The following is a 13,750-nucleotide window of genomic DNA, read 5'->3' as shown; positions in this document are numbered from 1 at the left end:
CACTCTCTGCCCAGCCCACAGCAGGGCTCGGCATGTCGGTGCACCCAGCAACAACAGGAGGGGTAAGCAGTTGGGGGCACCCTGCTCTGCCCTGGAATTGGGGGTTTGGGGGGACAAGGCTGGATTCCAACAGGTAGAAGTAGATTCTACAAAAAGAAGCCTGGAAATTTGAATAAGGGCTGTAACTCAGATAACAGTATCATATCAATGTTAATTTCCATTCTTTGATAACTCCCCTGTGGCTGTGCTTATGTAAGAAAATATCCTTATTTCCAGGAAACACACACTGAAGAATTTAGGGGTAAAGTGAGATCATGCCTGCAATTTACTGTCAAAACGTAATAGAAGAAAAGGTTAAAGCAAAAATGGGGAAATGTTAATATTTAGGGAACCAGAAATTCTTGCAACTTTTCTGTAAATCTGAAATTAAGTGAAAATAAAATGTTATAAAAAGAAAAAAGGAGGCAGCAAGCGGGGGTTCTCTCGTCTCCCTGATTCGTCCCCTCCTCCCTCTCCGCAGTCGTCTCTCCTTCTCGTCCCCCCCACCCCCCGTGCAGAACCCACGGGCGGCCTGCAGCGCGCCCACCCCTCTCCTTCCCGCCCCGCGGACCCTGCACGGACCCTGCACGGACTGCGGCCCGAAGCTGCACCAACTTTATTTGCAAAAGGCGGCTCCAAGCGCACGCAGGGGCTCGGGACTGCAAGGTCTCCCCGCTCCCACCCCCGCGGGCTACACGATGGCGAACTGGCAGATGTAGGGCAGCTGGTCGCGGCAGCGCTTGTCGAACCACTTGCCGTTGGCCGCGCCGGACAGGACGGCGCAGTTCTCGTTCTTGCCACCGTCGGGCTGCGCGGTGATCTCCGTCTCCCAGTTCTTGTAGGCGATGCGGCCGCCGGTCATGTCCACCCAGGAGCCCTCCGTCGCCATGTCGTTGAGGCCCAGCCAGATCTCGGCCTCGTTGCCCACGCTCTGGCGCAGGTACTCGTACAGGGCGTCGTTCTCCGAGCCCGTCTGCGGGGTGCCCAAGGTGCCCCCGCGCGAGATGCAGTCCTCGCTCGCGTCGTGGAAAGTCTTCGTCTGGGTGAAGGCCAGAAAGCACTTCATGTGCACCTTGGTGCCCTTCAGGCAGACTGGGAGGGGGGAGAAATGGCTGTCACCGAAGGTCCCCAGGTTCCTTAGCCAAAGAGCCAAGTGCCGGGGGCAGGACCACCGTCCTCTATCCCATCCCGTCCATCCCACTGGGCCTGGACAGCCCCTGGACACAGGCAGGAGGGGTCCTGGCCTTGAGCCCCCTCCTCCCCTTTGAGGGCCCTTCGGTGGTGGACGCTGCCATGCAGGCCCAGGTCCCCACTCGAGTAAGGTTGGCCCCCTCTGCTGCAGAGCGCCTAGCCCAAGGTCACAGCCCTTCCCAGGGCACCCACCTTCAGTGCCCGAGGGATGGGGAGTGTAAAGGCCAGGTCGTCTCTGCGCTTTCAGCTTCGGGGCTCCCGTGGGGTCACAGAAGCTGGCCTTGGCCCTACACTCCCGCTCAGCTCTCCCTCTGCCCAGTTCTGCCTCCTTCCCCACCCTGCACAGGTGTGGACCCAAGGGCTCTCCCTGATAAATTAACTCCATCTCAGAGTCAGCTTCCCAGGTGGCCCAGCCACCTGCTCTGGTCCTCCTTTGGCCACACTGCTCCCTAGATCCAGCCAGGGCACTTGCCTACCTAGAGCCTTGACCACACGCCAGGTGCCCAGGACCTGAAATCCCTGCCCAAGAGGCTAAATGCTTCCCGGGCCTGCAAGGGGTCAGCTCTCCGGAGGGCTGGTGGAGTGGGGCTGGGAGGGTGGAGCTGAGCTGCAGGACCCTCAGACAGAAGAGAAGACGGGAGGCTGGGCACAGGCCGTGGACCAGGGCCGGCTTTCAGGCAGAGAGATCTGATGAGTCCACAAATTCTCAGTTTGAACCTGGCCTCCAAGGTGGTAAGGGAGGTACATATTTGGTCAAATTAGGAGTATAGAATGTGTTTTTGTTTAGCAGTTTGTTTGTTTTTTTTTTTACCTTGAATTCTATGGAAACATAAATATCTAGACAGAGGGGGTGTATGCCTCCATTTGTCATCTTGCAGCTGTCAGTGCTGGCTGGGGGTCTGCACTCCACCCCATCCCGTCCACTCATTCACTCACTCACCCACTCACTCGGTTGCTTCCACTCCACTCAGCAAATACTGATGGAGCAACATCTCCATGGCCCGGTGAGCGTCTGAGAACACTCTAAGCGTGGGCCCCGAAGCGTGGCAGAGGTGTCTACCTGCAGGCTCTGTCCCAAGTCAGCTGCCGTAGCTCACACTATCCTGCAGCCTAGACCAGCCGGCCTTCATTGCCTTTCCTTCCTTCAGGGACACTGTGACCCGCTACCTAGACCCTTTGGGGATGAGGAACTTACTACATTGGGGCCTGGGAGTGCTGCAGGAAGACAGCTCTTAGGTTTTGACCTCCTTTGAGGATTGCAGAAGACAGCCACCTTAAGGCTGTGCCACCTCCCCAGAGCAGCCTGCACCCAGTGACTGACCAATGATCCCTTCGTCCTCAACTCAGGACAGTGCTGAAGGGTCATCCCATCACCAGGGCTCCCTCGGCAGTCAGCCGAGTCCTTCATGGAGTCCTTCTCCCTCTGCCCACCCTGCTTCTTTCTGTCCCTTCCCTACCACGGGTGCTGATAGAGCTAAAGGCCCCCTTGGCATTCCTGCCTGGGAACCCTGCCCACAGCGCTCTCTCCAACAGTCAGTCCTCAGTCAGTGTTGCTTCCATGATGCTGTCATCGCTCCTGGCATTTTGCTGCTCTGGCCTCCTGATCCTGCTGACTCATGCGAGCCGCCTCCACCCCTCTGCTCCTGCCCTGCCCTGTGCTTAGAGTCGGTCCTCATCATCTTCTCTAATTCCTGCACGTCCTTTACAGGCTCCAGCGGCTCCATGAATATGTTGAGGCTCCCTGAGAGTGTGGCCCTGGCTGGGTCACCTCTGCCTCTGCCCGGCAGAGATGTGCCAGGTGGGTGTGCTGACTGGGAAAGCAAAGGGTCGCCTCCCCCAACCCTGATTTCCTCAACTCTTTGGTTAGGTCACCAGGGCTCAGGAATGCTTTGGGTGGGTTTGTTGACAAGGTGACTTGTGGGTTGTGGTACTAAAGAGAGGATGATGGGCAGGAAAAGGTCCCCATGGGATGCCAGGAGGCCCTGAGCTTCCTGGGAATCAGCAGACATGGAGGAGGCTGCTTTGGACCTCTGTATGTCCTGAACTTTGTGCAGGCAGGTCCCCACCACTTTACCTCACCTCAGGGGCCAAGTGGCATCTAGGCTGCATTGACTGCACAGCACATAGTTGGGCCATGAGGGCTTACCCTGCAGATATACCCTGTGCCTGCTTTATAGTTGAAGAAACTGAGGCCCAGAGTGGCATTGTGTGCATTCTTAGCATTCCCTGCTTGGCAGACATGTTGCTTCCCAACTCCTGTCTCTCTTGTCTTCCTCCACCAGAGGCTGGAAAAGCCACATTCTTGCATTCTCAGATGCTCTTGAAGCTACAGGTGGCCATTTGATAGAGTTCTGATCAATAAGATGGAAGTGGCAGGCTCCTACTTCCCTGATAAATGGGGCAGATGTGGCTGGACCACCTTTCCTCCCTATTCTTGCTTTGAATATACTCATGATGCCTGGAGTTGGGGCAGCTATTTTGGGACCATGAGGTGAAGCTTCTGAACAAAACTTATAGCTTCCTACTTGTAGACTCACTTTTTGTTTAAGCCACCATTAGGTTTCCTGATACTTGAAGTCAGAAACCTCTCTGGAGATGCTCCCTTTCTAGAGCCCTGTCCCCTCACCTGCCATGTTAGGGAAGCTGTCCAAAGTCATGTGTGGTCCTTCCTTCAACAAAGATGTACTGAGTATTGTTGAAACGCAGCAGGCACTGTGCTGGGGAGGGTGGTGGGACAGATAGGGGCCATCAAAAGCAAACATGGCCCCTGGGCACTTGGGGCTTGCAGTCTGGTGGGGGAGGCAGACTTAAGTCAACACATGAATATACCATTACAAACTGCAATAGGTGTGCTAAAGGAAAGGACATCATTCTGTGAGAGCTTATAACTGAGGAGCCTGATTGAGATGAGGGATTAGAGACTCCTGAGAAGGTAATTCTTCAGGCATTTATTAGGTGGATCTTGGGAGAGCAATTCAGGCTGCCAGAAAAGCATGTGCAAAGGCCCTGTGGTGGAGGAGCAGAGTGTGGCAGTTTAGGACAAACGGATGAGCAGTGTGAATGCTGAAAGAAAGGATCTAGTGGGAGGGAGTGTGTAAAAACTGCCCAGTGAGAAGGATCTTAGAGGCTTCTGAGCAGGCAGGAGGGGAGGAGAGGCCCTTGCAGATGGGTGGGCCTTGGTCAGAGAAGAGACAGGACTCAGGGAGGTTTGTAGATTTGCTAAGGAGGAGTCAGCGTGATTCTCAGCAGATGACGAGAGGCAGCATAGCAGAGCTAAGTGAGGCTCTGCTCCTTCTGGCTGTCGGCAGGGTCCTCAGTGCTCGGGTGGAAAATGGGAGTGAGGATATTGTAACAGCCCACTGCGTAGGTTTGCTGTGAATGAGCTAACTTGCATCCAGCACTTACACAGTGCCAGGCACGTAGTAAGCCCACGTGTGAATGTTAACTACTATTATTGTGAGTCAATATCCTCCGTGGAAGGGAGGGCAAGCTCACGTAGGGGTGAGTCTGGAGTGTGTCGGAAATGGAGACAATATGACAGGAACGTGAGAGAGAGAAGATACGTTGCCAGTCAGGCTGGCCACACAGTGCGGGGACAGTGGCTGTGACCTTACTGTGCACCCAGGCTCCGTGGCTTTGTGATTTCGTGCACTCCCACTCGGCTGGCTGGTGCAGAGCCAGGAAGACGGAAGCCCAGCTCTCCCGACACCTGGCGCAGCTCGAGGCTGCTTCCACTCAAATCCTGCTTGGCTACTAACCAGCCAGGGGAGCGGGTGCAGCGGGCGCGGGACTCTATGCCTCAGCTGCCGCCTCTTTAAGACGGGGATGATAAATCCTGCTCAGCACAGCCGTGATGATTGGGAGAGACGGGGCAGTGAAGCTGCTGACAACAGGTGAAGTTGCTGGGGGCTGCAGAAGCCAGCTGAGTGGAGGACCCCTGGGGGTTTTGTTAAAAGGATGGGCAGCTACCTCTGCCCCACGGAGTACTCCAGGGGTCACGCTTCTGGTGGGTGGTGACAGATTCTTGTTTAGAGCCTTTTGTCCTCTTGGGACATCCCACTTCCACACCACCAGCTGTGGCCAGGTTTGTCGGTGCACACCTGGGTGGGTTTTGCAGACACAGATCAGCGGATCTCTCGAGAGGAAGCAGTTCAGGGGTGCAGCTCCCTGAACCTGGTGCCCTGGACTGCAGGCCTGGCCTACAGAGCCTGGGCTGTGTGCTGGCTGGCGGGACACGTGCGTTGCTGGCTGCTGGCCTCGGCCCTTCTCTCAGGCGTTCCTGCCCAGAGAGGCCGCTACCTGCACTCACCTGTCTGCAGGGCCTGCTGCTCCTTCAGCAGGGCCACCTCCTGGGCCAGGGTGTCCAGCCGGCTCTTGAGCTCCTCAAACATCTTTGGGTTCACAACATCTGGGATGAGGAGGAGGAAATACGTGAGGAAGGCAGTAGAGTAGGGATTGAGGCAAGACAGGGATGGGCAGGGGCCTCTGTCAGCCACAAAGGACAAGGGGAAACGACTCCTGGGTATCTTGGGATACTTTCTCTCTTTCTCTCCCTGCTGGTGGGGGTCCATTTAATCCTCAAGAGTTTCCTTCTGCGGGGGGCAGCCTTCATTTGCTCCTGCTGGAGTGAGACCTGTAGTGCATTTGTTCAGCCTTGTCGCTGGGGAGCTGCTGGGGCTGGGCTTAGCAGGGGCAGAGCCTTCGGTGCCCCCCAACCTCCCAGCCACCCTCTCAGCTCCAGGGAGAACCGCACAGGAAGCAGGAGCCCTCTCGAGCCTCCAGTTCGCTCCCGGGGCTGCAAGAACATGGCACAGACCAGCAGGGCATCATGCCAGCCTGGGGCAAGTGTGTGCCTGGGCCCGGGGTCCCCAGATGTGGGCGGCCTGGGCGAGCTGCTCCATCTCTCTCAATTCAGTTTCCTCCCGTGTGACATGGAGGCTAATAGCCCCAGCTCAGAGGACTCTGGAGAAGACTGAAAGAAATGAAGCATGGGACAGAGTGTGTGCCCATCACAGATGCCAGTAATGCGAGGGCAGAAGGAACCTAGGGTTTTCACTTTTGTGGAGCAGCCACTGCAGGCGGGGCTCTGGGCGTGACCTTCCCATGAGCCACCTCGTGTGACGCTCCTGATGCACCTACGACTCGGGTAACCCCCCGTGACAGCACACAGAGCCAGAGCCAGTTACGCAGGGGCAGGAGGGGAAACGTATTTCCGTGTGTGTGTAAGTCGAGAGCTCTGGGGGTGGACCCCAGGTTTTCTAAAACCCCAGGGCTTCTGGAAAGGCCCCATTCGGCTTGGGCCAGAGGGTGGGGACACACTTCTGTGTCCCCATGCATGAAGAATGAGATCAGAGCCTTTGTCCACCCACAAGATGCCTTTGCAGAGGAATCACAGGCAAGACACATACTTGTATATACAGAAATTAGTGATGTAACTTATCTAACGTGAGGCAAATAACTCCCAGATGAACGAGGCAAGAAAGGGAGGATTTGGGGCTGGCAAAATGGCCTGGGGTTATGTGTGCACAGGGCCTCTCTCTGCCTCAGTCAGTTCACAGCAGCTGCGTATCCAGTCACATGATGCACCAGCAGAGGGCGCCATGTGAGGTTGTGCAAGTTGGGTACTGCACAATTAGCTGAGGGGACAAGCTCCTAAGGTTCAGCTCCTAAGCCTTGCTCTGGCTAGGCTGGGCCAGAACAGAAAAAGAGGTGCCTTTCCAGAATTTGCCAGTTCAGAGAGAGTCCCTTTTGTACTCTGCACCAAGAAGCCTTTACATGCAAAGGGTCCTGCAGGGACTAGCCAAGGAGTAAGAAGCTAACAGCATTATGCTCACCCTAAGCACGGTGTGGGATTAGGGGATGTCTCCACTGCCCTGTACTAGGAGTCAGGAGGCCCTTGTGCTGCCCCTCAGATTCCTGACGTGTGATATTGGGATGGATGCCCTCCAGGCCTCCCCAGGTCCCTGTCCTAAGGGCCCGTGACCCCTATGAGGCCATCCTGCCCTCCTAAGCTCCTGGGCCAGGTGTGGCCAGGTGGGCCCAGGAGCAGATGAGTTCCCAGAAAGTACCGCGGGGTCCCCCCTTCTCACCCCTTTCTGGAGCCAGGATGGGGGCTTAGCACACGCTGTCCTTCCCTCCCTTTGCCGGTCCCACCAATGTGTTCTCTACCTCTTGGCCTGGGCACCAAGTGGCCCTCTCGGGCATGACTGTCCCTCCTCTGGATGCCCCTCATACTTTTGGGCACCAGTCCTATAGCTACACTCTTCCTGGGCTTCTCAAGCCTGGCTGCTCCTAGGGGTCACCGGAGACTTATCCAAAAGGCAGATGCTGGGACATATCCAGGCCCCTAAACTAGCGTTTCCAGGGGCGGGGCCCAGGCACCTGGATTTTAATGTGTTCCCCAGATGATGCCGATGCCTGAGTGAGAGCCACCATGGCTTGCATCTTAAGAGGAGGGACCGTGTTTCTCTGCTGTTGTCCCCCGCATGTATATGGGTCCCTGCATGGAGAAAGGGCTCCACAGCATTTGTCGTGTAGGTGGGTGGAAGGAGGGAACACCAAGCTGAGTCAGAACACTGACGAGCTTTCAGCCAGAGGCAGGGCCGGGCGGCCGTCCCACTGGTGCCCTGTCGCTGTTCTGCAGGCCTCCAGAGCCCCGGGCCCACAGGGGCCTCCATGGAGACCACCTAGGGCCAGGGCCCGAGTGGGACAGCTGGAGAGGCCGGAGCCTCACGAACTGTGAGCCGCTCCTTTCTTACACGCTTGAATACAGGAGTTACATAATTGAATATATAAATACTAAGTCTTTGTTAAACTTGAGAAATTGGAAACTATTTCCCACTTTTGAAAATTCCATTATCTGTCTTTGGAGCTGCACCCTTTACAAAGAATGTCCCTTGGTGGCAATTCTGACTAATGCTCGCAGATGTAACCACGCATGATATTGTCTCCCCATCTTAAATGAGCATTGTTTAGAAGGTAATATATGCATATAACTTTTAAAAATCCAAACTGAGACTGCCCCCAGTCTCCCAGGTTTTCTTCCCAGAGTTAATGACTGTCACTAACTCTTGTGGATCCTTCCAGAAAAATTTTATACATATACAAAGAAATAGGTATTTTTATATAAATCTCCTTTTCAAAGCAAATGTCAGCATAGTACCCCTTCTGTTTTGAACTTTTCTTTGTTCACTTTGTAAACTGAATCTTAGAGATGATCTTCTACCAGCACCCAGATCTGCCCCTCTTTCGTCCCAGCCTATGGGGGCCCCATGGCCCGAATGTACCTCTATGTACTGCACTAGCTCCTGGGGGGGGAGGGCAACTGTCCATTTATGGAAGAGCCCCAGGGAGCGCCTGAGGGCAGCCCCCACACCCCTTTCTTCCCTTTTCTGTGCTCTTGGTCCGGGCCCTTTCTCTGTCTAAATCCCCACCCTTCTCCTATCCCCTTGAACTCTCTCTCTGCTTGTCTCTGATCCCATGGGGGTGACAGCCCGGTTCATTGCCATGGCATTCCACTGCTGTTGTCTCAACACAGCTTGGCATGGCCTCACTACAGGCGGGGCTGCAAGGGCAGGTCTTGCTACAGCCAAGGCAACCCAAGGACACCCCAAACCCCCGAGGCCACAGAGGAGAGCAAAGCTGCTTCTAGCACACTAGTTTGAGGTTGAACATTTTTATTTCCTCGAGGCTGTGATACACTATGCAATTTAGAATTCATTTGTTCCTTCTCCCCCCCTGTACATCAAGAGTATCACTGGCTTTACGTATTTTGTATCACAAAATCTTCAGGACAAGCCTTTGAGCAAATACTACTGTCCCCATTTTACAGTGGAGAAAACTGAGGTTGGGAGATTACAAAGCACAGCCTGTACAGTGTTCCCTGGTGAGATCGAGCATCTCCACACTGCCAAGACAAAGGCTTGCTTTCTTTAAAATATTTGGAAAGGGTGGGGAGGAGAGCAGAGGTCGATTTAGATGATCTAGAAGTTTCTTTCCAACTCTTAGAGTCAGGGATCCTTGCGGTTCTGACAATCAGCCCTGCTATGAAAGAACCCCCAGGTCCCAGAGGGCACTTCACTGAAGTTCCCCGTCTGACTCATCCAGGAGGAAGATGAAGGGAAGGAGCATGAGGACATGTGAAGGAGAGGGGACCTGCTCCCTGGAAGAGGGGGAGGGGCCCTGTCCCCTTCCTTACCTTTCTTGACATTTGCGGCCTTCTTGACCTTGACGGTTGGCGTCTCGGCAGTGACTTGGGCCAGGAGGGAGAAGAGGCACAGAAGCAGGTAGGCCCCCCAAAGCTCCATGCTGCTGCCTGCAGTGGGTCTGGGTCAGAACACAGTGGCAGCCACGGCCCGGGCTGCACGTCTTAAGGCAGCAGCCCCACGGACCTCTGTCCAGGAAACCCTCCCAGACTTCACTGCAGGCTTGCCAAAAATAAAAAACAAACACAAAAGCCTGCCTGCAAAAGGAAGAAGGCCTGGGAGCCACAGAGCCTTGCTGCCCAGGGAACACCCACCCAGCAGCCTGGCTCAGCCTTCTAAAAAAGAGTATTATTTTCTAGGATTCTGAGAAATACGTGGTAGTTGCCATAGCTCACATCTATTGAGCCGTTACCTTGGGCTATTTATTGCCATTAGCTCACAGAGGTCTCACCCCAACAGTATGAGGGAAGTATTATCATTTCCCCACTTTACAGTTGGGGAAACTGAGGCTCAGTGAGGTTAAGGGACTTCCCCAAGCTGCCCAGCCATTACGGGGCAGTGATCCCCCTTTACAGAGTGATCAGGGACTGGCTGCCTAATTGGAACCTGAATCAGGTTCATTATGATTATTTTGTAGTATTGTCTCTATGTATTTGATGCATTTTTTTTGGTTAAAAAATACAAGGGAATCCATTCCTTCTTTGCCTTCCCTTTCTCAGCAGTCCTGTCCTGAAGCCACAAAGTGGGGCAGAACAAAGGTGGTGACGATGGCCGATGGCCGGGGAGGGAGAAGCTATGGTGCCCCAGAGCAGTGTCAGAGAGGGAGTGGGGAGAATGTCCCCTGGAGGGGTGGACTGGTGTGGGGTGTCAGAGCCCAGCAGGCTGGAGGGAGGCATCCCCTGGGAAAGCCGAGGCCCTGCCTGAAGCATCGGAGTCCAAGCAAGGAGAGCAGGGGGTCCGCATGGGAGGGGTGGGTGGCAGAGCTAGGACACTGGTTCCCTACAGGGACACTGATCAAATAAATAAGTCTACTAAAGACAATGGGAGCCAGGTTTCCCATTGTCAGAGAAGAGAGGTCCATATACAGAGAATGAATCCTATGGTGTAGGATTAAAATTAGAGTGATCAGTGTGCCCTTATGGACTTGAGTATATAAAGGTAAATCCGTAAATATAGATGGAAATGTGCGCGGCTAGGCCCCGCTGTCACCTCCAAAGTCTTGAACGAGGCTCCTAGCACCCAAGTCCTGGCTTCTAAATACAACTTTCCACTAAAGGAACCAGAGCACCTTGGAGAAACGGCTGATTCCAGCACTGGGGCAGAGAAAGCAGAAAATGAGCCCAGAACATGTTTTGCCAGAAAACAAGGAAGTCTTCAAGAATGATGGGAACACGTCAGTAGGACACAGAGCCAGCTTGAACAAGATTCCAGTGGCCAAAATCAGAGACAATGTGAGCACCAGAATAGTAATAGCAACAGAATCAAATAGGAAACCACGAGTGCACACAGATACAGGTAAGCAGGGAAATACACTGAAAGTCTTGTGTTCCTCAGTGGGATGTTTACATAGTCTCAAAGTATCCGCCCACGAAATACTCATTCCAAAGAGAAAAAGAGCAAATTCACAGTGGAGAAACCTGGCAGACATCACCTTCAAGTGACCAAGGTAAACACCATCAACAATGGGACAAATTAAAAGCTTGTAGCACCTGAGAGTCTCTGGTGAGAATGCAGCCTGGCCCCGTGAGCTTCCTGCCAGACAGATGTCAGACAATCCCAATGTGAGGGGCATCCTACAAAATTACTGCCAGTAACTTTTGAACTGTGCAGCTCCTGAATTGAAGACACAGAACAACTAAATGCCCCGAGTGATTCTGGACTTGACCCTCCACTCTCAAGGATGCCAGCGGGACAGTGGGAGAAACGTGGTGGGGTCTGAGGAGCACATGGCAGGATGCATGGTCACACGCTGCATCAGGACATTTCGGTCAATGACAGACCAATGTGCCACTGTGGTCCCGTAAGATCATAACAGAGCTGAAAATATCCTATGGCCTAGCTTAGTCACAGCCATGGAAACACAGTAGCAATGCATTGCTCATGAGTTTGCGGTGATGCTGTGTAAACAAACCCTCTGCTATGTTGCCAGTTGTATAAAAGTACGGCAGTATAATTATATTCAGTGTGTAATACTTAATAAAGATCATAAACCACTATGTTACTGGCCTGTGTGTTTACTATATTTTTTATTGTTATTTTAGAGTGTGCTCCTTCTACTTATAATTTAAAAAAAAGTTAACTGTAAAACAGCCTCAGGCGGGTCCTTCAGGAGATGTTCCAGAAAAGGCATTGTTGTCATAGGAGGTGACAGCTCCATGAACGTCATTGGCCCTAAAGACCCAGTGGGACAAGACGTGGAGGTGAAAGTGATATTGGTGACCCTGACCCTGTGTAGGCCTAGGCTATAATGTGTGTGTTTGTGTCTTAGTTTTTAACCAAAAAATCTTAAAAAGTAAAAAAAATAAAAAATAAATTTTAAAAATAGAAAAAAGCTTATAGAATAAGGATATAAAGAAAGAAGACATTTTTGTACAGCTGTACAATGTGTTTGTGTCCTAAGCTAAGTGTTGTTACAAAAGAGTCAAAAAGTTAAGAACTAAAAAGTTTATAAAGTAAGAAAGTTACAGTCAGCTAAGATTATTTATTATTGAAGAAAGGCAATGTTTTCCTTATAAATTCAGTGTAGCCTACAGTAATCCCCTAGGCCTTCACCTTCACTCAGCGCCCGCTCACTGGCTCACCCAGAGCAACTTCCAGTCCTGCAAGCTCCATGTGTGGTAAGTGCCTGTACAGGAGGCCACTTTTTATCTTTTATACCACATTGTTACCATACCTTTTCTATGCTTAGGTATGTTAGGTACAGAAATACTTACCACTGTGTTACAGTTGCCTGCAGTATTCAGGACAGTAACGTGCTGTGCAGGTGTGTAGCCTAGGAGCAACAGGCCACACCACATAGCCTAGGTGTGTAGTAGGCTGTACCACCCAGGTTTGTATAAGTACGCTCTAGAGTGTTCATGCAATGACAAAATCACCTAAAGATGCATTTCTCAGAACATATCCCCCTTGTTAAGTGACACATGAGTGTATCCCTGTTACTCTCCTCATTTGATGGTGTGCTGTGATTAGGTAGCAGAGTGTCTTTGTAGGAAACACACACTGATGTGGCACCAGGTGGACAACTTACTCAAATAGTTCAGGAGGAAAATGGTTTTTGTACTGTGCTTGCAAATTATTGGAGTTTGAGGTTTTGCAAAAATAAAATACAGCACTGTGTAATTCAGGCTTTCCCTGCCTTGCCCCATCTGACTTAGGGAGGGGTGTGCTCTGCAGGAAACTAGCGTGGCTGGCCCAGTGCACTGTGATCGTGCCAAGGGTGGGAGCCCTGGGCAGGGAGCAGAGAGCTTGCCTGGCCCTATAATGACACTGGGCTCCACCTCTCACATTCTTCAGAGTGGGACAGCGTTTTGTATTTGCAGCTGAGCCCTTGGGGAGACAATCTGGGGCCTGACAATTACGCAACCTAACAAGAGGCCTCGCTTCCTGGAACTCTGGGTGGATGGCAGATGGCAAGAGAAAATTAACATTCTTCTTCTTTTTTGTAAACTCCTTTGCTTTCCTGGTTTTCTTACCTTGGCCCAACTTTATTACGGCCATTCAGTGGTAGGGAAATGGTAGTATGCTTACTAAATGCAAGGCAGCCAGAGGCCCCAAGTTTTCCAGGCTAGGCCTGCTGGTTAAGGCCCTCGGGACTGCGGTAGGGTCTCACCGAGCATCCAATGCAGCCGGGGCAGGGTGGAGAAGGCAGCCCCACACTGAGGAAGGGACAGAGAGGGCTTGGCCAGATGAGAGGGCATTAAATGAATGTGGACAGGGCTCCAGGCAGGGAACATACGAGCAAAGGCTTGGAGTAGACGGGAATGGGGCTGGGAAAAACATAACGCTGGAGATGTAGTTCAAGGGGGTTATCGGGCCACATTAAAAGACTTGGCACCCTAGCCTGGAGGCCGTGGGAGGCCAATGGAGAGCCAGGCTGCGGAGGGCTGGATCAGAGCACACGCAGCGAGCACTCTGGCTGTGGAGTGGGGGGTGCACTGGGTGCCCAGGGAGGTGGCAGAGAGCTAGTTAGCACCTGTCCAACGTTAGCCCCCACACAAGGGGGGACCGCACCTTCACTGGGGGGAGTGTGACTCTTTCCTGCTTAACCTGGCAAGTGAACTCTTCACACTTCAGGAAGGAGGGGGTTCCATTAAGCA

At 52.9% G+C, this 13,750-nt stretch overlaps 1 protein-coding gene across 1 annotated transcript; it reads right to left on the bottom strand.

Moving 5' to 3' along the window:
- Nucleotides 1-639: 639 nt before the first annotated feature.
- On the bottom strand, nucleotides 640-9,691 carry CLEC3B (C-type lectin domain family 3 member B). Its single transcript, XM_045530891.1, has 3 exons — nucleotides 9,428-9,691; nucleotides 5,540-5,638; nucleotides 640-1,131 (listed from the first exon to the last, which is right to left on the bottom strand). Exons 1-3 carry the CDS (start codon nucleotides 9,534-9,536, stop codon nucleotides 731-733), a joined length of 609 nt encoding a protein of 202 aa, XP_045386847.1. The 5' UTR covers nucleotides 9,537-9,691; the 3' UTR covers nucleotides 640-730.
- Between the last annotated feature and the right edge of the window lie 4,059 nt (nucleotides 9,692-13,750).

Source organism: Lemur catta, chromosome 18 (assembly GCF_020740605.2).
Source record: "Lemur catta isolate mLemCat1 chromosome 18, mLemCat1.pri, whole genome shotgun sequence".
Classification (NCBI taxonomy): domain Eukaryota; kingdom Metazoa; phylum Chordata; class Mammalia; order Primates; family Lemuridae; genus Lemur; species Lemur catta.
Note: the sequence above shows the minus strand (reverse complement) of the source record. Positions and strands in the feature narration are given on the sequence as shown.